Source organism: Acipenser ruthenus, chromosome 2 (assembly GCF_902713425.1).
Source record: "Acipenser ruthenus chromosome 2, fAciRut3.2 maternal haplotype, whole genome shotgun sequence".
NCBI lineage: Eukaryota > Metazoa > Chordata > Actinopteri > Acipenseriformes > Acipenseridae > Acipenser > Acipenser ruthenus.
Window position 1 is genome coordinate 56624904 of NC_081190.1, and position 26932 is coordinate 56651835.

Below are 26932 nucleotides of genomic sequence, written 5' to 3' on the forward strand. Positions count from 1 at the left end.
GATTTTTTAATTTTTTTTTTTATTATTACTGGTGATACAACATAAATAATCTTAAAAGAACCATACAACAATGCATTTCATCCTTGGGCCAGGACCCTTGATAAAGTAGAACACATTTGAAAAAAACAAATACAGTACATCAAACTAGGATTCCAGTATCATGTATCATACATGCTGCGGAAAAAACAAAACAAAAAACTTTCTATGCATTATAGGGTCTTAAAGATTAATGGAGTTCCTCTCATTTAAATATTGAAGTTGGCATAAACCAAAAGTGTTGTGCTTCACAAGTGTATACTGTAAAGCACAACAGCAGAGCTTATATTGAAGTACTTGAATACCGTAAACTTGGAAATTCAAGGTTTTGGTAACCCCATTAAACCAATGTATTTTATTAAGACTTTTAGGACGCATTTTGGTCATACAATATTTATAGCACACCATCCGAGCAAGAATGCCACATTGACGTAGTTCCCCCAGTACTAGACGGCCATATATATATATATATATATATATATATATATATATATATATATATATATATAAATTCATGGAGCAGTAGATCTTCGGGGTGCAACAATATTTGATAAGTGATATACCAAGGTTTGTCAAGACAAAATGAACCAATCCCTAGTGTCACAGGAAATTGTCTGTAGAACTGAATATAGCTATCCAGCAAATATATTAAAAGTAAAGAAATTATCATATAATTTAGGCCAAGTTATCCAACAAAATGTAGAGTTTATGAATCATTTAAATAAGGTTGTAAAGCTTAAAAAAAAAAAAAAAAAAAGTTAAACTCGAATGACATCCTATAAGCATAAAACATGTTTCAACAAGACATATGAAAGTATGGATAATAATAAAGGACAATACTTGTCCAACAGATATGTGGGTTTTTTTTTTTTTTAATTATAATAAGCATAGATTTATTTGTATGCTCCTTATTTGTATGATCATAGTTTAAGAATATATATATATATATATATATATATATATATATATATATATGGGTTTTGTTGCATAAAGTTTAAATGTTTACTTAAAACTATTACAGTGAATGAACATTACCGGATTGACCTTTTTGAAGAAATAATCCATCATATAAAATGCGACAGATACACCTCTCCCCCACATTAAGGTGTTTCATAATTCATATTTAAAGCACAACTGATAGTGTTTGTTACAAAATATATTTAAAAAAAAAATAATAATTAAATACTGGCCTGACCCAAGTTAATACCACACATCCAACATACAAAAAATAAAGCAAAAAATACATTGATCTAACCTGGAGGGATGAAAACATAATTTTTTCACACGTTATCTGGGAGAAAAAACAAAACAAAACACAAACATTCGGCAGTAGGGTTTTTGGCTTAAGGTAAATTATTTAACTATATCATATATCAAAATGCTTGACATGCTTGAGCTTAGCAATAGACCAATATGTGACAGTATTGCTGACTGTTACATAACTACAGTAAATACTGTATATACACTAAACTATACTGGTAAAAAGTAAACATCTGTTTTTGTAAGATATTTTACACCCCCCCCATATGTACAAAAAAGTAAACAAGGCAAACAAATTAATCAACAAAGCCATTAAATATGGCAGCTACCTGAAAAAAGAAGATATCCATTCTAGAGTGCATTGTAAGGTCCTGAGCCTCAGCAATGGTCAAAAACATGCAAAACCCTTTGTTGATTTTGTTTCCATATAAAATCATTTACATTTCCAAGAATAAGGTAGATCTTTTGCAGAACCAGCTGACAAGATTTCATTATAAAATAAAGGTGAGCTCTTTGATGTCAGATAAGCTAGCATGTAGCAAACAGATAAATTTAACTATGGGAATGTTTAACACATGATGGAAAAAATAAGGACACACTAAGATGTTTTCCCATTAAAAGACTTTCAATCAGAATTATACAGGGATGAAACAAAAACTGCTGATTTGTACAAGGTTTCAGGCAAGCAGATGGGTTTCCTTTTCTGTTACTCGGTTTTAGGGTGTGTTCAAGTACAAAGCAAGACAGGTGATTAGGGTAAGACTTGAGGATAAAACAGGACCTATGGTTTGGAAGCAGTGATGGGAAGTGGTAAACATTTCTATTGAAAACACAAAAGGGCAAAACCACAAAGGTTTTGTCAGACCATTTCTATGTCACCACCAGAACAGTACCAAGCAAGGCACCATTGGAAGGAAAACACTGAAATGAGTCTCTGAAATACATCAAATGCTAGTCTGGTCGGAAGATTGGGGTCTTCGGTAAAAATTCTATTAGGATGACCTGGGAAAAACAAAACAAAGAGAGAGATGTTAAAATGGGGACCATCCAATGTTTTCCACCTTTGTGCCACTACTCCCAAAACTTTAAATTAGCATGAAGCTGGGAACACTTGCCACCAGCAACCTTTTGAAGGACCCTTGAACTCTGGTAATGTTCAGAAAATAACTAAACTTAATACCATGGAGTATATTCATCCTTTAAATTAGGAGGCTGCACCCAACAGCATGTATTGCACCCGATCCTTCAGAATACAAGACATACTCTGCCTCACCATGGCTGCGCTAACATATGGCAGATAGGTCACTGGGCTTATCAATCTTTGGAAGAGGGGCTACAAAATATTTAGCAAAACTATTTTCCTTAAATATCAGTTTCTCAATTTACCTATGCATGCACTTTTCAATATCGTCCTTCACACTGTAGATCGTAACATCCTTACAATATTATTTTCAGACAACTGTTCACTGAATTTTTACTATCCATCCTTTCTGTCTGATAAACTACCAAAGGGTCCAAAATAAACAGTGCATATTGTGTCCATACAATAATTAGCTTTTTAAAAAATATATAAAATAAAAATCTATACAATAAGACATGCTTGATAAAACACATTTATAGATTTACCAAAAACAGAAAGCAAGTGCTTTAGAAACTCAGGAAATATTGCACGGGTATACTTTTTGTATTGATGTCTGCTTGACAAAAAGTGTTCTTATCTGTAGGTAAACTGTTTGCTGAAAGTATGCCTTAGGTCACAGTACCAAACATAATAAACCCTGTATCCACTCTCATTACATCCTTATTTTCTTGTTTAAGGATGCAAGTATGAAATAACGTCTCCAGGCAAACCATAAGTGACTCAGCCAGCTACTCTGTTCTCTTTTCATTCATTATACAACTCAATCACATGTCTCGCACTACCATAAATCAACATGTTCAATACAGATGCAAAAATCTATAGTAACCAATGTGGTGAATAGTTTTTTTTTTTTTCTACAAAGTGACATTTTGGGTTTGAAACTAGACTTTCATAAATAATTGCCTGAAAGCTTATGAATAAAAGAGAGATAATAGAGAATGGATGGTTTTGTGACTCTTTAAATGCCAAATCTTTAAATGTTTTGTACATTTGACCTTTCCTTCTTTAAGCAGATTAAAAGCTCTTTTGGAATTGTTTATGAGGTTTGCACACGCTAGAGCTGTGCATAGTGAATTATAAAGAATAATTATAAAGTGAAATATCAGGGTAAAACTAACAGAAATTGGTGTCTGTAAATGTAGCTTTTAATACAAGTTATATATTCAATGCATTTCAGGAAGTGTAGGAATGGATAACTAACATTAACTACATCAAGTAGTCTAATTTTCCAATTTAATGTTACAAAAAATATATAAAAATGAAATTAATATATTTAATTAATTTCAGTAAACTATACATTTGTTAAAAAGATGTATATTAAAAAGAAAAGGGCCTGACAAAAGCTTGGTAGGTACCTAAACTTTCAGCTAATTCTTTATTCACACCCCATCAAGGCATCTTCAGGCTGTTTTATCCTTTCAATTAATTTATTATTTTTTCTGAACACATAACTTTATAAGTCAACCCTGTATATGAAAATGTGCATATGCAGCCCGTAGAAAATCACTCCACTCCAGCAATTAAGCATCCTGACACCACTGCTGATAAATAACCATGAAAAGAATAAGATCAGAAGCAAAACAAACAATCATTTAATAGAGAAACTCACAAAACAGCGCTTTAACTTACATATTCCATCATGTTATTCCTTTCGCATTTCCTTTTGCTCAGCCTCCAGTGCAAGCACAGCTGGAAAGGAGAGAAAAGAAAGAAAAATGTCTTCCATTTTACTGCAGCACCCAGACAAACCCATTTGTCCACCTTTCATATTTTTAGCTCAACAAAAGCATCTGTGCAATTCAGACCCCAATGGCTTGAACCCCTTGCAAAAAGCTGCTCCCTGCGGTACTCACCTTGTGGTATAACCTATTGTTTTCCCAGTCTAACAACTTCTCGATCGATCTTCGTGTCTGGAAGACAAATGAGAAAGAATTTTACTCTTGAAAAACTTTGCACTGCAGCTGCTTGTGTGAAAAGAGGGAAGAGGTGTGGGACAGTGACTGAATACAGGGTGGTCTAGTGCTGTCAAAGCACCTTCAGTGTTAAACAGTAACTAGAATAGAAATGGCCTTTTTAATCCAGCCTTTGGTGGGAACAAATGAAGCATTTTCACTGCCACTTTTATATAAAAAAAAAAAAAAAAACCCAATCCTTATATCACTATAATTGCAAAGGCACTATTGGCCAACATGATTTTAACATCATAATAAGTAGGGTTTCATTAATGGGACCAATCAAATTGGGACCATTTTGAGCCTGAATTACTGAAAAACACGAATTAGCCAAAATTATGTTTACTGTATGTGAAATCCCTGCACTATTCACTGAAAACTTGAAAAATGCAAGAATACAAATAAATATACTGTACATAATCAGCATTGTTCAGAGGCAGAGAGCTAGATTAAAAAAGTCACTGATCTTGCTCTGAGTCTTTAATTTTCATAGCTGCTCTTCATAGTCAGACTGCCAGGCTAAGAGTGTTAAGTCTGCTTTCTGCTCGCTTGTCACTGGTTTCAGCAACTACAATACAGTACTGTCTGTTGGCTTGCAATATACTGTACTCAGTTTAATTGAATTAAATTAAATGGTGACCGTCTGCTTCTGCACAGATACAGTGATTTCCGCACTAATAAAGTGCTACAATACACACTTCCGCATAGATCAGATGATTTTTGCACGAATACATTTTGATAATGTACTGTGTTAAACCGCACGGGTGATCGAAACACAAATTATTGAAACACAGATTAACAGGAGTTAATCTGTATACATACATACATAGATACATAGATACATACATACATACATACATACATACAGAGTTGCAGTCAAAGTTTACATACCCCAATGGAAATGTATAATAAGGTATCATTTCTAGGAATTTCTCAAAAACAAATAATTTTAGGAAAAATCTTTTGTAGCAAAATATTTTTGGTATTCTGGATGAGGAAAAACAGTTAAGAAATAGATGTCTACAATTATTTCAGCAACTTTTTTGTAAAACTCCAAAAATGCCAATTCAAAAGTATTCATATCCTTTGATGCTATGATAATATTGTCTACAAGGTGCTAGAAATTTCAATATGATAATGCAGAACCTAATTCTAGAAAAGTCTAGAAAATGCTAGATTGTAGGGAAACATTCTTGGAGAGTATAAAAGGGTTAGGCACAGGATGACTGCTGTCATTACCAAGTCAATCCGAGACTGACTGCCAAAGGTATTCAAAGTGAACTGGCCGCAAGTGGGACTGGAGTTTCCATTTCAACCATAAGTCAAGTATTGCATGGTGAAGGTCTCAATGGTCGCAGGCCAAGGAAAAACGTCACAAGGACAAATCGCTTAAAGTTTGCAAAACGGCATTTGAATGATGGATACAAGTTCTGGTCAAAGGTTTTGTGGCGTGATGAAACAAAAATTGTGCTATTTGATCACGCTGATAGTCGTTACTTTTAGAGAAAGTCTGGTGAGGTGTACAAAGAAAAGAACATGATACCTACTGTCAAGCATGGAGGTGGCAATATCCTTTTATGGGGCTGTTTTTCCTCTAATGGCATTGGAAATTTAGTTCTAATACATGTTAAAATGGATTCCATAGCATACCAAAAGATATTGGCCAATCATCTGAAATCCTTCGCTACAAAACTTGGTTTAAAGCACAACTGGACGTTCCAACATGATAATGATCCAAAGCACACATCAAAATGGTTAAAGAAGAATAAAATCAAGGTTCTGGAATGGCCTAGTCAAAGTCCTGATCTAAATCTGATTGAGAATATTTGGTATTAGTTGAAGAAGGCTATGCACAAGAGAAGTCCTTGGAATTTGAATGAAATGGAAATAATTTGCATTGAAGAAAGGCTCATGCCAAAAGCTCATTGACCGTGGTAACCTTAATATCACGATTACAGTACATCATGCAAGTTATAGAATAACGGTTTACAAAAAATGAAAGACTAATGTAAATCACTCAAATTACTGTAACTCACAAGAAAAAAAAAACACTTCCTTTTACAGAATTACTAAAACATTTGGTATTTTACTACCCAAATAGCTTGGTACATTTTTTATAAAGACTATCAATTTTTAAAAGAACACCCTAAAGTTGTACACTCTACACCACAACAGTGTATTACAACAGATCAATTATTTACTCAAAATGACATGGTGCTACAGTTTGTTACAACATTAAACGTATAAAATTAAATAAATAAATAAATAAATACAAATACTTTGTTCAGCTGATGGTAAACAATTAGGAAATGATCTGTCTTATTGCTTAAAACACAAACATGTACCAAAACAGGTTATTATTTAAGAGCAAAGATGAGTTTACTTTTTCCACTGGATAAATAAAATACATATGGAAACACCATTAAAAATGTATTTTAATAATGAAACGTGCGATTGGACTTATAGCTACGCATTGACAAAAAAAAAACAACTCTTCACTTACCTAAGAAAATATGAATACTGTAAATAACTTGTTTAAACAAAACTACTATGATAATTGAGACACTGATTGTGTTCTTAGGAGGCTGTGTGGTCCAGTGGTTAAAGAAAAGGGCTTGTAACCAGGAGGTCCCCGGTTCAAATCCCACCTCAGCCACTGACTCACTGTGTGACCTTGAGCAAGTCACTTAACCTCCCTGTGCTGTCTTTCGGGTGAGACGTAATTGTAAGTGACTCTGCAGCTGATGCATAGTTCACACACCCTATTCTCTGTAAGTCACCTTGGATAAAGGCGTCTGCTAAATAAACATAGCTCTTAAAGCACAGCCTTATCAACGCTATATTAAATAAATAAATCAATTACTTAAAACAAACAATGTACTAAATTCATCATAAGTGATATGTAATGTTACAATAAAGTTAATGTTAATCAATTACATAAAAATGACTCTGTATAGGTTGATAATCCAGACAAATGTAAATACAAGACGTTGAAAATGTGTGCTGTGCTGCAAGGTTTGGAGAAGGCGTTTCTCTAGATTGCGTGTGTGACAGAAAAGACAGCAGCTAAGAGCAGCCGACGCAGCAAGCTCTGGGTAACAGAACGCAACCATTGAAACGTGTATTCTGTGTTGACAGTTTCCTTCAAAACTATTATCAAAGTACAGAATTAGTTCACAAAAAGATCTTCATCAGACACTTTCCTAAGGCTGCAAGTACCATCGCTTGATTTAGAAAAACTGGAATACCGACCCATCCCTAATATTGTGTGTGTGTATATATATATATATTCGTTCATATATATATTGGTTAGTTTTTCGAAAAGTAATAAAAGCCATTATACTGCTCTGAATGCAGGCAGAGACAGCATATATATTAAATCTCACATATCTACATATATATATATATATATATATATATATATATTATACACACACATTATATATATATATATATATGTGTATATGTACATATGTACATATGTATATATATATATATATATATATATATATATATATATATATATATATATACACATATATACACACACATGGATGGTTCTATTTGCATCCTGACATCAAATTCTAGTGACGTCAAAAAGTGATAATTCCTCTAGAGGAAAATATACTTTAACTTTGACCCATTCAACTCAGACCATCACTTTCAATTCAAAACACAAAATGTCTCGTTTTCAATCGCTCAACACCCACAGTACAGAAATGTTCATTAATGATCAACAAAATGAGGATATGTTAAAAAAAAAAAAATTAACTCACTAAAACCCATCTATTTTATATTATATATATATATATATATATATATATATATATATATATATATATATATATATATATATATATATATATATACACACACACACACACACACACACACACACACAGTGTAATGGCATTATGGGGCAAATGGGAGCCATGACTTTACCGCCTTATAACCTGTTCCGCAGTACAAAGGGCCGCCTTAGAAAGGGGGAGCACTGTATTCATAATTTAACTAACAACTTTTTAAATAAATACAATATTTTTATTTAAATAAATACATATATTTTTCAACACATCTGCAGGACGATACCAAATTTACTTGATAAAAAGACTAACCATATCACTTTTTAGAATAGGAGGTGCCATTGATATCGGCAACTGGAGTGACAATAACACTGCAACATTCTTTACTAAACCATTAAACTCCTCCTTGTATGTATACCAATTATCGCACAGCAGACAAAAAAAAAAAAAAAAAAAAAAAAAAAAAAAAAAAAACCCACACTGCCCATTAGATCAACAATAATGATAAAAAGATAAATGATGAAGCCAGGTGTCAAGACAGGGCTTGCACAGCTGCAGGTGCAGAGGGGACATTTAAAGCTGACACCAAGTTAAACCGCACTACCAGTCCAGCAGCAGCTGCTCCCAAGTTGGAGCAGTGCAATAAAGTACACACGGTTATTATCTAATATGTAGAGAAAAAAAAAATCATCTTTATTATAAGTAGTTCAGTAAAGAAATATTCACTGGAGCAATAACCAAAATTAAAACTTTTGCTTTGAAACAGACTTGGACTCAAAGCACATTAACGAGACCAAAGTAGGAAAGAAAAAAATCTGAACGATCACCTGAGCTTACCTGTAATTTCAACTTTTTTGGTTAAATCAAACTTTAATTAAATTATTGTTCAAATTGAGATTCACTTGTAAAACATGGGAGTCTCTTCTGATCCTTGGTGCATTATCATTCCCAAAGGATTCTTAAACAAATTTAGTTTTGTTTTTTTTTGCATCCCTAATCCACTCCCCTTTTCCCTTTTTAAAGAGGGATTGTAAATAAGGTTGCACTTTGTTAGTTTCTAGTCAATCTCCAAATCAAAAGAAAAGTAACATTGCATAGTATAATTAGCATTCAGTTCAGTCATTCTGCCCCTTGTCTAGCCCCCAAACCTTTGTTAGCTCCTCCATTCTGCATGCTTAAGGCTGGAGGGAAATCGATTTGATTCTAATCACACCATGAAAAGAACATGATCTAACTGCTTTCAGTCCTCCGTAAATCTGTGCAAGGTCTTTTTGCACAATGCAGCTTCCAATTTAAAAAGCACTGAATGTCTTGTCAATGACTATGTAAAGGGAGAAGAAAATTTTTTAAAAAAGGACAAGGAACGGACATAAAAATTCCAATAGTTGTTTAAGCAGCTAAGTTCATTTGCATCACAGCAAACCTGAAAAGGCCCTGACCTCTCAAACCGCCTCTCAGGTCTATGAAGTTGTAGCCCTGACAAGCGCACATTGACAGAGCTCATTGACTCTGAAAGGCTACTCTATCAATGGAGAAAAACGGCATGATGTTTTTTACTCCGAGCAGGCATCTGCCTGCCCACCCACGGCTTGACCAATGGCAGAGCTGAAAGAAAACCTAAGTTTACCTTGCGGTTTTCTTGCCCCACTGCTTTAATGAATAAGCCAAAGGAACAAGTACCATTACTTGATTTGTTCAGGTTTGAAAATCTGCATATACATACAACTATTAGGTTACAATTTGTAAATAATTATATCCACCTGCAAGACAAAAAAAAAAAAAAAAAAAAAAAAAAAGAAAATTATATATACACACACACACACACACACATATATATACACACTACCGGTCAAAAGTTTTAGAACACCCCCATTTTTCCAGTTTTTATTGAAATTTAAGCAGTTCAAGTCCAGTGAATAACCTGAAATAGTACAAAGGTAAGCGGTAAACTGCCAGAGGTTAAAAAAAAAAGTTTAGGTTACCAAAAACTGAAAAATAATGTACATTTCAGAGTTATACAAAAAGGCCTTTTTCAGGGAACAAGTAATGGGTTAACAACTTACAGCTGTTCTGCAGCAATGGAAGTATATTAAGCCTTGAAAGTTGATGCTAACAATTCCTACAGGTGTCCCAACTTTTGTTGATTACTTACAAACCCTCTGTCTGTATAAAAGCAGTGTTGGAACAGACTGTGTTACTACACCCTCTTAAGCATTACACTATGTAACACCATTTTTGTTCCTGGGTAGTAAGTGTTATTTCCTAATTGCTTATGCCTCAAAAGTATAGAAAATGTCTATTATTCCCCACAAACTTTGCTTTTGTGACCACGACAGTGATATTTTGAAATTTACCTATTTCCAATGAGAAAATGGGCGAATTTGTGTCTTTTCGTTCACATAAAGTCAGAAAAAAACAACATATGAATCCAAATTAACATGTATTTATATTAAAGTAATACAAAAATGACTATAAAAGATTTAGAAGTGAGTAGTTTTTCGAGATTTACAATTATACTGTCAATCACTTTCACAAATCAGCCCCCAAATGTAGTCTCCCATCATGTTCTCGTTATACTGTCCTTGGTAGCGGCGTTCAAAGTCCAGTATATCCTGGTGGAAGCGCTCGTCTTGCTCTTCCGAGTAAAATCCCATGTTCTCCTTGAATTTATCAAGATGAGCATCAAGGATATAGACTTTGAGGGACATCCTACAGCCCATTGTGCCGTAGTTCTTCACCAGAGTCTCAACCAGCTCCACATAGTTTTCGGCCTTGTGATTGCCCAGGAAGCCCCGAACCACTGCGACAAAGCTGTTCCAAGCCGCTTTCTCCTACTAGTGAGCTTCTTGGGGAATTCATTGCACTCCAGGATCTTCTTTATCTGTGGTCCGACGAAGACACCGGCTTTGACTTTTGCCTCAGACAGCTTAGGGAAGAAGTCTTGAAGGTACTTGAAGGCTGCCGACTCCTTATCTAGAGCTCTGACAAATTGTTTCATAAGGCCCAATTTGATGTGCAGTGGTGGCATCAGCACCTTCCGGGGGTCCCAGCCATACTCATCATACTTCAAGGCGTCCAGCAAGGTCTTGATGCTGTTGTAATCCTCTTTGAGGTGCACCGAGGGGAAGAGACGGGTACTTGTTACCATTATGGAGCAGCACGGCTTTGAGGCTCCTGGATGAGCTGTCAGTGAAGGACAGTATAACGAGAACATGATGGGAGACTACATTTGGGGGCTAATTCGTGAAAGTGATTTACAGTATAATCGTAAATCTCGAAAAACTACTCACTTCTAAATCTTTTGTAGTCATTTTTGTATTACTTTAGTATAAATACATGTTAATTTGGATTCATATGTTGTTTTTTTCTGACTTTATGTGAACGAAAAGACACAAATTCGTCCGTTTTCTCATTGGAAATAGGTAAATTTCAAAATATCACTGTCCTGGTCACAAAAGCAAAGTTTGTGGGGAATAATAGCCACTTTCTATACTTTTGAGGCATAAGCAATTAGGAAATAACACTTACTACCCAGGAAAAAATAAATAAAAAATGTTACACGGTGTTATTTGGACAGTATTGTACTGCAGGAAGTAGTATATTGCTCTCATAATGGCGAGAAAAAGGCAATTAACAAAGGAAGACAGACCATTATATCCCTTAAAAGTGTAGGTCTTTCCTTTAGAGAAATTGCAAAGAAAGCCAAGGTGTCAGTGAGTACAGTTTCTTACACCATCAAAAGGCACTTGGAAACTGGAGGAAACTCTGACAGGAAGAGGTCTGGCAGACCCAAAGCCACAACAGAATCAGAAGACAAGTTTCTGAGAGTCAACAGCTTGCGTGATAGGCGGCTCACAGGACAACAGCTTCAAGCACAGCTTAACACTGGTCGAAGTAAGCAAGACTACTGAAGACTGGAAGAAGGTCTTATGGACCGATGAATCAAAATTTGAAATCTTCGGTTCATCACGCAGGGTTTTTGTATGCCGTCCAGTAGGCGAAAGGATGGTCCCTCGGTGTGTGACACCAACTGTCAAACATGGAGGAGGAAGCGTGATGGTCTGGGGCTCTTTTGCTGGATCCAGAGTCGGCGACTTGCACAGAGTGGCACCCTGAACCAAAACTGCTACCACAGCATTTTGCAGCGCCATGCAATACCCTCTGGTATAAGCCTAGTTGGTCAGGGGTTCATCCTACAGCAAGATAATAACCCAAAACATACCTCCAGGCTACGTCAGAACTACCTTAGAAGAAAAGAACAAGACGGTGGGCTTCAAATCATGGCATGGCCAGCAGAGTCTCCAGACAAACCCCATCGAGCTGGTTTGGGATGAACTGGACAGAAGGGTGAAAGCAAAGCAACCTACAAGTGCAACACATTTGTGGGAACTTCTGCAACAGTGTTGGGAAGAACTTTCCGAACAATATTTGATTTCCATTGTAGAAAGAATGCCACGAGTGTGTTCGGCTGTTATATCTGCAAAAGGTGGCTACTTTGAGTCAAAAATTTAGATTACATTTTGTTAAACAAAACGATTCCATGATTTCTTTTTTATGTCCAATTGTTTATTTGTTCTATGCTTTAATTTCAGAGTACACTGAGACATTAAACTGCGTAAATTTCAATAAAAACTGGAAAAATGGAGGTGTTCTAAAACTTTTGACCGGTAGTGTGTGTGTGTGTGTGTGTGTGTATATATATATATATATATATATATATAGGCTTATACCGCATATTTTTCTTATAGAAAGTGTCTTCAACAGTATAATCTTACTGATTTGATAGTATTGCTAAAAAGGTTTTAAATAGAAAGACATGTGTCTGTGGGTAAAATATCTTGTTTTTGATAGTTCATAGTATACAAGAATAGAAATATGAGCTAATAAGAATGTGTCACTGTTTTATAGAATTCTTTTAAGCTGGTTACATTATGTACTGTAGTAATATTGCTTCTAATATAATGCAATAATTATATTTTAAAACAGAAGGTATACAAAATACAATAACAATTTCCAATAACTTTGTGGTTTGTTTTCCCTCATTAAAAAGGTCAAGGGCCTAAAGGTTTTTAAAGTACACAAACAGGGACCTTTAGGAAAAAGAAACTGGAAATGCGCTGGCTTAATGTTAAAGTATGAAACATGTCTTGATTTTTACAAGTTACAAAATGGGAGATACCAATCTGCCCCAAAGGTTAATTGGAGAAAAAAAAAAAAGTAGAACATTTGTGCAAGCTGCACGGCATGGCACCGGACATTGTGAATTAAGCAGCATCACGCAGTTCTCCAAAGCGTAGCTTCTTTCTTTCTTGACAGGTCAAAAAAAGCACTTGCACGTACAGCTTAATTAATCACTACACTTGACATCTCAATGATTTACAGTGAGAGGCAGGTGAGCAAATACAAAACCAGAAAAGAAGCACTTCATGCGAGGAAGGTTTTCAGCACACAGGGATGATCTGCATACAAATTCTAAACGACATGGAAACCAGAAACTACTAAACAAATGTTTTTGCCTAACAATGACATATCAGCAGAACAAAAGCATTTAAGAGACAGATTCAGCGACAGCCCCCTTACATCTGTAAAAATATTCATCCATCCCCTTGTGTTGGGATATTTGGTTTTGTTTAAAAACTGATAAGCTAAGTCTAAAACTACAGAGCTGATGTTACTTTGAAGGGATGCAATAATAATTCAGCTGCAATCATTAAACATGTAAACACAACAGCAGTGTTTGCTCCAGGACTTGCAGTTTGAGGGTCAATGTGGCCCCTTCTCAAAATTTTAGGGGGACATTTTCTTCGGTGAGGGGGTCAATATGTTTGATTCAGAACCACCCACCAGTTCTTATTTTTGTTTGTTTTTAAATATGCCAGCAGAGTTTACTGACATTTTGTTTCTGAATAAAAAGTAAAAGTGTAAAGCTGTAGATACAACTAAGGTGTGTCTACAATACTCACTGTCACTTTTGGGGACCATATTGGGAAATGTGTCACAGTGATGCTGGTGTATCACTGAGTAGAGGATATTAATTGTACCAAATCACATTAGAACAGGGGTTTTCAATCTTTTTAAGCTGCGTACCCCTTTCCAAAAAATGTAGTCCACTGAGATAGTCATAAAATGAAAACAGAAAAAAGGTCTGTATGATACAACAAAATGCACAAGCCTTGGAGTGTGTGATGGATACAATTATAAAAGTAACAGTATTATAAAAGAAAATATATATTATATTTACTTTTGGCTAAAAATAGTCCCTCAGACAGGTTTCTAGTTGTTGGAAACATCATTATTGTAAATATTAATTAATTAAAATCAATGAAGCCTCCGAGCTAGCCTCAAATCACTCAAAGGAAAAGGCAAAGGAAAGTTTACTGTCCACGCATCTCTACAGCTGACCTCATTACGAAAACATATTATTGGCATTTTTAAATTATTGGTGATTAAAACGTACAGTACTGATGCTAATTAAACAATAAAACGCTTACCTAGTATGTGATGGATGTCCCAGCTTGTTATCACACAACTCACTGATGATGGCGGAAATTGGAGAGAGCTTCAGTCTCAAGACATTTTTGTTGTTTTTAATCTCTAACGGTATTTCGTCTTGATCGCCCTTTGCTAGTAATGTTCTAGTATTGAGCCACTGGATTGAAAGCTAAAAACTCTTAACTCTCACACCAGACGTAACGCATGGCAATACTTTGGTTTCTGATTGGCCATACATTCTGTATTTTGAAATGTAGTACTTAAGTTACAATAAACTTTAATAGGGTCATTGAAAAAAATAAATATCGATTTTCAGGCACGAACGCACACAGGAAATAAAATGAGTTAAAGACTAGGCTTTTAGTTTTTTAAAATATGTAATTTTTTTTATCCCCGACCGACCAACTGTTTATATGACATTTAACAACAGGGCTTATTTAAAACGTACATATTTAATATGTAAATTAACTATGTGTGCACTGAACACTCTGTCACAGCTCGTCAGTCTGGTGTTACCGACTAAACGTTGATTACATGATAAAAGTTTGCAATAGATTGAGAAGTGGTACTAAATAAAATGTGTTGTCTGCCATTTCAGAATTTTTCTCGCATACCCCCAGGGGTATGGGTACCCCAGTTTGAAAACTGCTAGAAGAAACCACATTACTATACAGTTTAATAGTGGTAGTATTTAAATGCCATTGTCCTGACTGGCAAATTCTTACCTTCCAGCTTCCTCTTTATTTTGAGCATTTCCATATAAAAAATTGCATTTTTTTTTTGTTTACATTTTTCATTCTTAGCCCCCAAGTAAATATTTTGGACAGTTTTCAAAACAATTGTTGCTTTATTTTTACAACACACGTTGGTGTTGTTGATATGATAAACGCGTATATCTGCTTCAGGTACTGTATTTAATTTTTTTCAAGGTTAAACGATGGCCCGTGTTACACAGAACACTAAAAATAATGTCAAATACACAATATATTTTGTTGGTTTTGTGGATTTGCTATATTTTTTAACTTATTTTAATACTGCACATAATTATATGGTTTTGAAAATGCTACTTCCCAAAACCATGCTGCACGTGAACTGTATTGCATAATAATTTCCTTTATTCCGATTCCAGTGGTGTTTTCTCAGTGCAAGATGTATATACAGTGCTGTATAAAATCACATACACTGTGTGTATATATGTGTATAATTACAATAATTATAATTACAAATTTCACATATTTTATAACGTTACCGCAGGCTACTTTTTTTTTTTTTTTTTCTACAAGTCAATGATGCAGTTTTCTTTTCGCAAATCTACTGCACACAGTATTTTTAATCACATATATAATAGCCTGCATTTCAAAAGTCACTGCCGAAGCTGATCACTTATTCTTCCAGAAGTAATGGTGGGGTTTAACAGAGATACTATTTGCGCCAGGCCACGTTGTTAACAAGCCTGATGTCGTCCAGGCTTTACTGTGAAACTGCCTGTAACCAGGGAGGGTGTGAGCGCATTCTACTGGACTGGAGAATAAAAACACGGAAGTTTAATTATGAAAACGGAAGTGTAAACAAACAAGTAAAAAAGATTAGCCTGTCGTCAGACCTTTCATGGCAATACAAATTGCATTAATTTACTGCGTATTGGTATTGCGTCTGGTCTGGGAAGGGGGACGCACTGGCGCGTTAAGAGAATTTCGGCGGGACATTTTTTATTTCAGGGGGGCACTGGCGCAATGGCGTGGCCTAGCGGGAACACTGCAACAGAGACTTTGATACTCTTTGATAAACCACATTTGTGTCTCTGATATTGTTTAAACACAACTTGTGACCGCGAACAGCTTTTTTATAAAAAAACAAAAACAACAACTTGCAAAACAAATAATAAAAAAAAAGTAGCTAAGAGAAAAGTACATAAAATTACTAAACCTTTGCTATGCTTCATGGATGCGGCCCTTTTACAAAGAGATACATATTACACAAATCTCAATTGAGTCCAACATCAAATTGCGACAACATTTTGAAAACACCTGTGCTGTGTACAAGAGATAAAGTAAAGACCTGAAAATTAACCAGAACATGCTCCATTTATAGAAGCTCACTTGGAACTTTGCCAAGGACCCTTGAGACAAGACAATCCTGTGGCATCTCCCACCTTATTGGACTTATTAAGACAAGGGTAAAAACCTACAGGAACAGCTAAACTAGCTTAAGGAAATAAAAAATAACAAATTGTGAAATCCCAAGCAAATAAGAATTAAATATTGACCCAGGATTAAACAAAAAAAAGTTTATTAAGTGTTCATGCCTTACACTATACATGTTGTTGAAGCATATGGTGTGCCAGCATGGGATTAAGATCTTTGATGGGCTGAATGGCTTCTTCTCATTCCCAATATTTCTTGCATAACATCTACATATATGTTAATATAAAAACATATTTGCTCTCTTCATTCGCTATCCCACTGTTTCAGCTCCAGGTCCACCATATCTTTTTGGTGACCTCATTTAAAGAGATTTGTGAAATTCCCCTTGCATGGCATTGGTTTTTGACACTGCCTGGTACAGACCAGTACAGACCTAGTGGATTGCTCTAGGTAACAGCAAAAAAATAAATGTTTTCCTGCAGTTGTCATCTATGCTTCTATAATCTTTCCCAATTTTACAATAAACAAGTTCCCTCTATTCACAGATCACGTCGCTCTCTAAAAATTTAGCGTGGCTTCAATACAGCGCTAATGCTAACCCCCTAATGCCATCTCATTAGCAATTTCACTTTTAAACCTCAAATGACACAAAAATCATAATATAGAAAGAGATCCACAATATTTTATTACTTTAACTCTTAAATGTGCTTGGTATTTGTAACAGACTTTATTTAGATAACTCTTAACAGAATGTTCAAAACCACTTACCCTTTTGGTGAGACAAACGACAGGCCACATACTGCAGCCTAGAGTGCAGCAGCAGCAAAGGCAGCCACAAAGCAGCCACCGCACATTGACAGGAAGGTTCTTTTTTAAGCAGCTATTAACCCTGTTAATGCTGGCTTTGAACTCCTCTGGAGCAACCTGAAGAGGGGTGACAAGAATATACTGGCATCATGTATTAGATTGTACAAGCCAAACTAGTACTATAGTTTTGAAAACTTTAATATGTAGGAGGAGGGGCAGAGGATTGTTTCCAGTATTTTTTTGATCTAGCACAATAATTAACAAGTATTCATTTAATGACGTGTACATCTAATTTAATTAAGGTTTAATTTAACATCCTATTTGTGCATGGCTTTTAAAATGGTATGCTAATGATTACATAACATGCATGTAAAGTGTAGAGCAGCAGTCTGGAGTAGTGGTTAGGGCTCTGGACTCTTGACCAGAGGGTCGTTGGTTCAATCCCAGGTGGGGAACATGGCTGCTGTACCCTTGAACAATGTACTTTACCTAGATTGCTCCTGTAAAAACCCAACTGTATAAATGGGTAATTGTATGTAAAAATAATGTGATATCTTGTAACAATTGTAAATCACCCTGGATAAGGGCGTCTGCTAAGAAATTAATAAATAATAATAATAATAATAATAATAATAATAATAATAATAATAATAATATTGCTTGTACTGTAACACTTGAAATGTATTTGCTTACGATTGTAAGTCGCCCTGGATAAGGGCGTCTGCTAAGAAATAAATAATAATAATAATAATAATAATAATAATAATAATAATAATAATAATAATAATAGTAAATGGTAATCATTTCAAACAACCACATAATTGTGAAAATAAATAACAATTAATTTTAAAATGTGATAATACATAATACACCCATTGAAAAACTTGTAGTAAAAGTATTTTATTATACCTGCATTTGGTCAGATTCTCAAAGATATTTACTTCAAATCATCATTAGAGCATTTTTTTTTCTCAAAAGAAAAAAAAAAACACCGAAAACAGTTATAAAAACAAAACAAGAAAAAACTTGACTACTTTCTGACTTGTTTATTATTGGTTTGATAACTTTATTGGATACTTTATTTCCCTTTTTTGAAGTCCAGCCTATAGTGTGTAAAAGAAAACTGCTTGCACAACTGTAGTAAAATTGCCTTACCTTTCCGGTTAATGATGAGGGAAACTCCGACTCAAATTTGTTGCTTAGTCCAAACCTAAGAAAGAAGAAAAATCAGTATTGTTCTCAACATTATGATGCAAGTTGCTCGTAGTTCATCAAGACATTAAAATTACAGATTTTCACAACACATTAAGTGAGTCTCTATTCTTTAAATAAAAATATGGATATTTGGTTTTAAAAAAAGAAGCCCCAAATTGGTTTTCTGATTGGATAGATAGATGGGTGAATTATTGGGATATATTCTTTGCTATGGATGGATTAATTGTTAAAGAAAAAAAAAACATAAATAAGAATATTTGCAACAGTAGATAAATTGTCTGACTTAATTTATTCAATGATGTGCTAAATCTCAAACCGACACATCCTTATAATAAAACAGAGATCAGTTATTGTTCATGTGACAAGTATACAATCAGACTACTCTTGTGCAATCAACTATGCATGGCTTATAACCCTTAATGACTTTCTTTACCATGAAACCTTGTCATGTCCTCAATCCAATAACTAACCTAAATCCATTTAGGCTCTAATGTTTTTCAACAATTACAAAACATAACTGTAAAATGAGGAAAATCTAGATTATTACACTGGCGATGGCCAGCAGGTTGGGGTACACTGCTTATCAGATCAGAATCAGAATCAGTGCCGCATAACAATAAAATTCCATAATCTATGATCAGCATTTCCTTGTCATTATCACCAATATTATTATTATAATTCTTGGAGAATGATAATTTTTCTATAAACTGCAGTGTTTTACAGTCTTCTACTGTGCTCGCTTTGTCCTCTCAATTAATAATATTTTATTATTATTGATCCAACTGTGCTCACTGGGATATCCAAACACTTGGATATTATTTTGTACCCTTTCCCTAATCTATGCATTTGTATTACTTTATCTCTAACTTCTGTAGAATGCTCTTTGGTCTTCATTTTCCTTCAGATTCACAGCCTGACCAATGATCCTTCAACAGTGGGGTTTTTATCCAGAAAATGTGACAGCAACTTTAATGGTTCACAGGTGGAGGCCAATGGTAAGGTAATTGTGTCCTTGTTAGGACAATTTCTTTCATCGGTGTAAACTGGGAGCTTCCAGAGCACAGGGGTTGAATACTTATGCAAGCAAGATATTTCAGTTTTTTATTTTTCTTAAAAATATTTACCAACATAAAACCAATGTCACCTTACAATAATTGATTTTGAGTTTCCGTGTTTTAAAATAAAATATCAAACAGAACGAAATTTCAATGTACCATTTGTAATTCAGTAATATGAGAGAATTGGTCAGGGGTCTGAATACTTTTGCAAGGCACTATATATATATATATATATATATATATTCATTCAGCCGTCTGATACCGACTGCAGTGTGTTAAAAGTTGTAGGGTTGACGACCATTAAAAAATTCTACATACTGCATACACTGTCAACAGCTACAAATGCAGATGCAGATGCGTTGCTTTATATATATTATATATTTCAACAGCTTGTGTTGTCTGTTGCTTGCTTTGAGTTTCCTCTGCATTCTCGAGAAGTCCCCCGCTCTCAACTGGATTTGCGCAGAGTTTGTGCCCCCAAATTCTACTGCACAGTTCAAAGTGCCGTATCTGTTTAGTAGCTGCCACTCCTAGAATTGTAAATTAACAATTATTTAACTTCTTCCAGTCTCTAAGTACTACCTCTTTCTTGATCAGCCATTGTATTTGAAAAAAACCAAAGCATGTAACACCGACAACAAAAAGACCCAACATGTCCAGTATAGAGTCATGTGAGATAGTGACTGACAATCCACGTCCACTATAGCGCTTCAGTGCCGGCATAGCCTTTCAGAAAGGAGTTGAGACGGTTCAGTGCTCTGATAAAATAGGATGGCTCTGTGACGGTATAGGCAATTCACACAGACCAAAATGCTGCATCAGAGAAAGAGATACTAGACTGGTGGCCCTCAGAAAGCAGAGGCTCTTGAGGTATGAGGAAATCATCAAATTCCAACCTCCAAAAAAGCCAAGCAAATTTTCTACTCCAATTCTTAGTAATAGTCCTACATGTTAATTGTTAAAACTAAATTTGTTTTACTTAATTTTTTTTTATTCTTTTGTCATTTCAACTCTGTATGAATATACAGTATGTTCTACATTTATGCATAACCACTGTTTGTATCCTTGGAGTTTTTTAAATTTTTATCAGTTTCTTGGATCTTCATGCCAGGTACCCGTATTAAATAATACATAGGCCTGCATATATTCTGTACAGTATAGCCTAGAAGCTTTTACATTACTGGCTGCAGTTAAGAAAAAATTGGTAAGAAATTATTGAGAGTAGTGTTTGTGTTTTCTAGTCTATTTTCTATTTGATTTACTAGTCTATTACTCAATTCACTCTTTGCAGAAAGTATCTATTATTACTGAAATTATCAAAATAGATCAAAGTAAAATGATTCTGTGATGTTTTATTTTAAAGCTTGTCAAGCACACAGAAATCCTGGTTTACAATTGTATTAATAATGACAAAATTAAATTAAAGATTGACATGGAATATCGGTAATCTGAATCGACCCAAATAATCACAGTCTGTGCATCCCTAATCCTAGTCCCTAACCAAATTCACAAGACCTCTACACATTGTAAGACTTTCCTGGGAGCAAGAAAACCAGAAGTGCAAAGCTGTAGAAGGCAAATCCTTTTACTACAGGAAGACAGCATCAAAAAGAGCCAAGATCTTCCTTTGTTCAAGTAACCTTAAAACCAGACTCAAATGTGTATGAGGTTCCATGAAAGATTGCTGTATTAAGAAAGCGTTACTGCAGAATGGTATCCTTTCCAATGCATTACACTTGAAGATTCATAAGGGCTCACACTGCAATGCACTCAACTAAATTAACACATTAACAGTTTCAAATACACTCTTAGACCAATGAAAATTTTAATCTGAAAGAAATATTGGAAAAACATCATCAACTCTGCCCAATTCTAGATTTTTCAGTGAGACACCCTAGCAGAACGTCTGCATGTCTTATCTTTTTATTGCAAATAAAAGGCGGGTTGGCTATATCAGTGGTTATCAAGCTTTTTTGTTAGCGGACCATCTGAATTTTGTTTTCGATCTCGGCGGACCACACAATAAACAGTATAGCTTACTGAAAAATAAGCACATTAAAAAAAATCATTATAATATTCAAACAACCGTAGACTTACCTTTCTTTGTTTTAATGTGATGGGTGGGTCTGTTTCTTGAGCAAAGTTATTTTAAAAATGGAGTTTTAAAAGAACAGCTCTAGTTTACTTTTCATTAACATTTTCATTTTATTTTTAAATTGATAATTACAGCAGAAATCGATTTACGTGAATCAATAACTTGTGACGTTACATCCATGAGGTACCAGCAGTCAGAGGTATGAATCTCCAGCTATAATCTTTATTTATAAATAGGGCTTCTGTTTTTCAGGTTTTATTAATTGTATTTTTCGGTGCTTATTTTTAGCTATTTTCGAGTTTTATGTAAATCTTTTTTTTCGGGGCTTTCGTTTTTGATATACTGTATGAAATTACTGTTTTTGGTTACTTTCCAAAATGCTTGAGCATTTTTTTTTCTGTCAAAATATGTATAATACTAGTAACTCAACAGTACTTAAGTTGTACCTTCTTTCCTTTGCCGTCTTCCAGAACGAAAATCCCTATGGTCACGGGCACATTCATCTGGGGTTTTTGTGTAGGCATTTTTGCACATTTTGCCACAATTCTATTCTAAATCCTCCATATCTTAAGTGTAATACATCTTCAAATCCTGCTGACAAGCCTCCATCCTGATTGTAATCTCGTTTTAAATCTTGCAAGCGGAGTCTCCAATAGAAATGTAGGGGCGGGTTTAAAGTATTCAGAACGAATCAATGATAGATGCAAGTCAGGAAGGCAGGACATTGCCCAGCAGCACTGGGAAATGTATTTATTATTTTTGTAGTAAGTTTTGTTTTTTAATGGAAAAAGGGTAAAGTCAACATGAATTTATTAACGTGAATTTTTTGGAGGCATGATAGTAGACAAGCAGCAAAACCTGAGTGGCTCACTAGGTAAAAGCATGGCTGCCTGCAGGGTTTGCAAGGCGAGTCATACAGTCAGGGGAGCACAGGATTGCATCCTGGCTGTGCGAAGTTGCCGGTCTTTGCTGGTGTTGGATTGGCTGGGGCTGTTTCTCCTAACTGTGCTACAGCGGGACCCTACTGGCCAGGCACCACATGAGCTCAGGCAGTCACCTGCGGGGCTGACCTTTGTCCTTCAGAGGCTGGTAGCGCGCTTACGCTTGCTCGAGTTCCTCAGCGTAAAAGAGAAAATTGGTTTGGTTGTGGGATCGGTGGATGTCCAACCTTCAGTTTTTCTGAGCTGTTTGGGGAATTTCTGCAATGAGTGAACATAATTACACATTTAAACTGGCGAGAAAATCAGGGATAAAAAAGTACTGTACTTAAATCAGCACTGACTCTCATTTATATTCAACATTTATTAAAATCTATTTTCTTTAGTAAATAAAAAAAAAAGTAGGACAAAACTGAATAGTTATTGTTCTAATGCACCAGCGTATCTTACAACACTCCCAATATACAGTAAGGCTTTGAGCTTTTAAAAACATCCTAAGTAATTGCTCCAGGAAGTTGGCCATTATTTTTGTTGGTTTGGCAGACAGAAATATTTGTTAGTGTGATTGTGATGATACTTTCATTAAGGTCAAGAAGCAGAACAGACATCACAACGTAATATGGCTTAAACCATGTTTTTCAGTCTTCCTGATTTTGACTGCATAGTGATTCTGATACTGTAGACTGGACTTTTCTAAAAAGGAGAAACAAACAGCAGTCCAGCATGACCGAAAAGATCAGCCTAGGGTGTACTGTAACAAGATACCAAGTTGCAGATACAGTCTGCCCAAAATCGTCAGAGACTTGTATGCGTACAAAATTTTTAAATCAATGCTTGACAAGCAGCCAGTGTGAATCAGAAGCTATAGTCTACAAAAAAGTTGTTATGGATTATGAAATGCAGTTGATCAGAGAAGCTACACTAAATATGAATGGTTACTCAATTCTGGAAGACATTTAATAGTGGATTAAATTAACGTTCCATTATTACTGTAAAACTAGTTAACTATATTATCAACTGTGCAACAATAGGTAAACAGGTACACAGTGACAACACACAGACATAGAAATCAGTTCATTTTAGTTGGTGCTGAAATGAAGCTAGAGACATGCATTCATCCGTTTAAAACCAAATGTATTTATAGGTATACTTGACCTTAAGACTCTTAATGAAATAAATGACAAATAACTATTCAGTATTTATAGTTCAATTTACAGTACACGTTTGTCTGATGAAAATTAGGTCTCAGTTAACAGAAAGTCAAATTATTCAACTCAGTCTTATCTCCTCTGAAGCAAGTCCTTGCTACATCTCCAAGAACACTGAGTAACTGGATTTAGTATCTGGATTTAGTAACTTGTTTCAGTATCTGTACTAAAAACAAACTGGTCACTCCCCCTCACAAACTGAAGAACTTGCTTACACTCCATTTTCCTTCAAATAAAATGTCTGCTAAGAAATAAATAATAATAAATAAAATGTACTGTATTGTATACATGCGACAGCTACTGTGCACCTGAAGCTTCTTTAAAGTGAAGTTATACTTCCAAGTGTCAAATATGTGCTCAGCGCGGCTGGCAATGGAAACCAATTCTGAATTACAGATCATGCTAGCTTGTATTTCATTAAAATACTAGTAGGCAAATAGGTTTGCAATCCTTTAGGGCTTGCAGCAAACCCATGTTGCAAAGTTACTTTCGATGGTTTACACAAGAAAACTGTGTTTTTTCTCAGACACAGTTTAAAATATGTTTATGCTTATTATAACAGTCATAGAAAGTCAGATTTGTCTTACATTTTTACACATATGTCACTGCGGGTTTTAGAAAATATACATGGGTTAGAGGGGTCAATTGGGTTTGTAGTGACCAACTACATACTAATATGATTATAAATTACTGTATTCACTGACAGATAACTACGCGTCTGAACAAACAGCTTTTCTAAAGAACCATCGCGCATCTTCTTGAAAAAGTTGAAGCAGGATTAAACTTGAAAGACCATATCCTTTTCTGGGCCTTGGCTTTGTTTTTCCCCCTCCCCTTGACCCCTTCGTCCACACCAAAACAGAAAGGCCTGGTGATTACTGAAGACTCGCCGAGCAGTCTTCTGTCTGGCACATCCTCCATCTTCCGGTTTTACACTTAAGGGCTCTTAATCTGGGACCCTGCTATATTATGTGCAATGTATTCCCCACTCGTACACAATTAATGTAACATTTCCACCACTACCACTCTGCTTACACTGTGACGTGGCCGGATCCGCGCACCACCACCGGGTCCGGAGAGTACTTGAGCAGTTGTTCCTCCACGGCCCTCTCCTCGTCCTCTTCCTCCTCGTAGATCTCATCAAAGTCCGCCATCATCAGTTCCCTACGCTACGCTGCGCAGGCGAAGCGCCGAGAGAAAAAGCCCCAATGACAAGAGCAAAATTACAAGCAGAAAACAATTATAATTTCAAACAGGGATCACAAGTTTCACCGACCACCACCACAGAATAACAACAACATCCGCTGCAGCACAAGCACTGGAGAAGGCTGCACTTCTCATCGCGAGAGAGACCGGGTAACGTCATTCATCGCGAGATGTGGCTTGTTGCACTGAAAGCGAGGAAGGGGAGTACAAGTTAGGGTTACTGGAGGTGGCAGTGTGTGAATAGGAGAGTCGTCAAACTGCGCAGCGTGGAAAAGCGCCGTGCATTGTCGAATGGTGTAAGGCCGTTTAATTTATGATTTAGTTTAGAAGTGTTGTAAACAGGTGCAAGTAAGTCATCGTGCTGGATTAGGCACTGTTTTGTAGCAGCTAATTAAAACAAGCATTACACGTGCTCTAAGGCAGAGTTATTGCACAGTATTAGTAAACACATTTATTTTCTTCATTTTGCAGTGTTCATTAGTTGCTTTCACCAAGGCTGAGAAAGTGTTGATCCAGTGAACTGCAAGTCGTGCAGGAGTATGAAAAGCTCAAATCCCATCGTTTAGTTATAAAGTAAAAAAAAAAAGTGAAGTATTGAACAGGTCTATTTTCAAGTCATGCATACTGCATCAACCCTACACAACAAGCTTTGATAGGCTATTACCACTCCCTAATGGGTTATTGTCTCTGTGGTCATTGAAGGGTCAACCAAGTGGGAAGAAATCCAATGAAAGGGTACAGACATTTCTACTTGGGCACACCAGTACTTGTATCATAATGATATGGGGCTCCACTCCTATGTGTACTGTGTGTTCTACAAGTGTGGTACCCCATGATCATTAGGTTATATTTATTAGATATGTATCAATGAATCTGTGTGGTCAGCTGGAGGTTTTCATGATGTTGCCAATATGCTATTCACTAATATAGTAAGTCAGCTATTACTACCCTTATGGATTCAAGAGTAAACAACGTTAAACCATGGCATGTGCCAGTTTTCACTTGAACTCAAGCGTGTTAACACCAACACTAAATAGTAGTATTATAGAAACAGCAATGCGATTCTTAAAGGCATGCTGCAAACAAAATACAATTGTAGGGCAAGCCTTTTCTCCACCATATATATATGGGATGTAATACAAGTTTGAAGTCCATAGAAAGGAAATTCCAAGCCTTTTCTCCATCAGTTTTCAGGTTGACCATTTCCTCTCACCAGTGCAGTGCCATGCAGCTTTCCTGCCTTGTATCTGTCTGTAACTGTAAACTCAAAACTACGTTTAAAAATGTTAAGTACCCCTTTTCTGAATGGGTACAACGTAATCACACCCTGGACTGCTAACTCCATGCTCTATGTGTGACTGTGAGACATAATTAATGCTACTGTAAAATTGTTGATTAGGACACAATTATAAAACATGGTGTTGCTAAGAAAGGGTAATTGTGCAGAGAGACAGTAAACATGTTATGTGTTTAACTTGCCAGGAGAATGTTTTGTGCCATTTATTTTCCAAAGCTTCATCTATCACAGTGTTAAAGCCTCATCTCAGAAACCACTGGACTTCATATTTGTAGGCTGA

At 35.5% G+C, this 26932-nt stretch overlaps 1 protein-coding gene across 1 annotated transcript; it reads right to left on the reverse strand.

Annotated features, from left to right (window-relative positions):
- Window positions 1-25510, reverse strand: LOC117409588 (cysteine-rich hydrophobic domain-containing protein 2). The gene is made up of 6 exons (XM_034015859.3): window positions 25185-25510; window positions 18791-18845; window positions 17597-17752; window positions 4291-4347; window positions 4067-4126; window positions 1-2298 (listed from the first exon to the last, which is right to left on the reverse strand). Exons 1-6 carry the CDS (start codon window positions 25304-25306, stop codon window positions 2248-2250), a joined length of 501 nt encoding a protein of 166 aa, XP_033871750.1. The 5' UTR covers window positions 25307-25510; the 3' UTR covers window positions 1-2247.
- Window positions 25511-26932: the final 1422 nt, after the last annotated feature.

Excerpts from the sequence above, each read along its gene's own strand:
- LOC117409588 (XM_034015859.3), bottom strand. The coding sequence starts at position 25,306 with ATGATGGCGGACTTTGATGAGATCTACGAGGAGGAAGAGGACGAGGAG. Across the intron at positions 4,348-17,596 it reads TCGTTTGTCTCACCAAAAGG|ACACGAAGATCGATCGAGAA; the intron begins GTAAGTGGTTTT and ends TTTGTCTTCCAG. Across the intron at positions 2,299-4,066 it reads GGAATAACATGATGGAATAT|GTCATCCTAATAGAATTTTT; the intron begins GTAAGTTAAAGC and ends TGTTTTTCCCAG.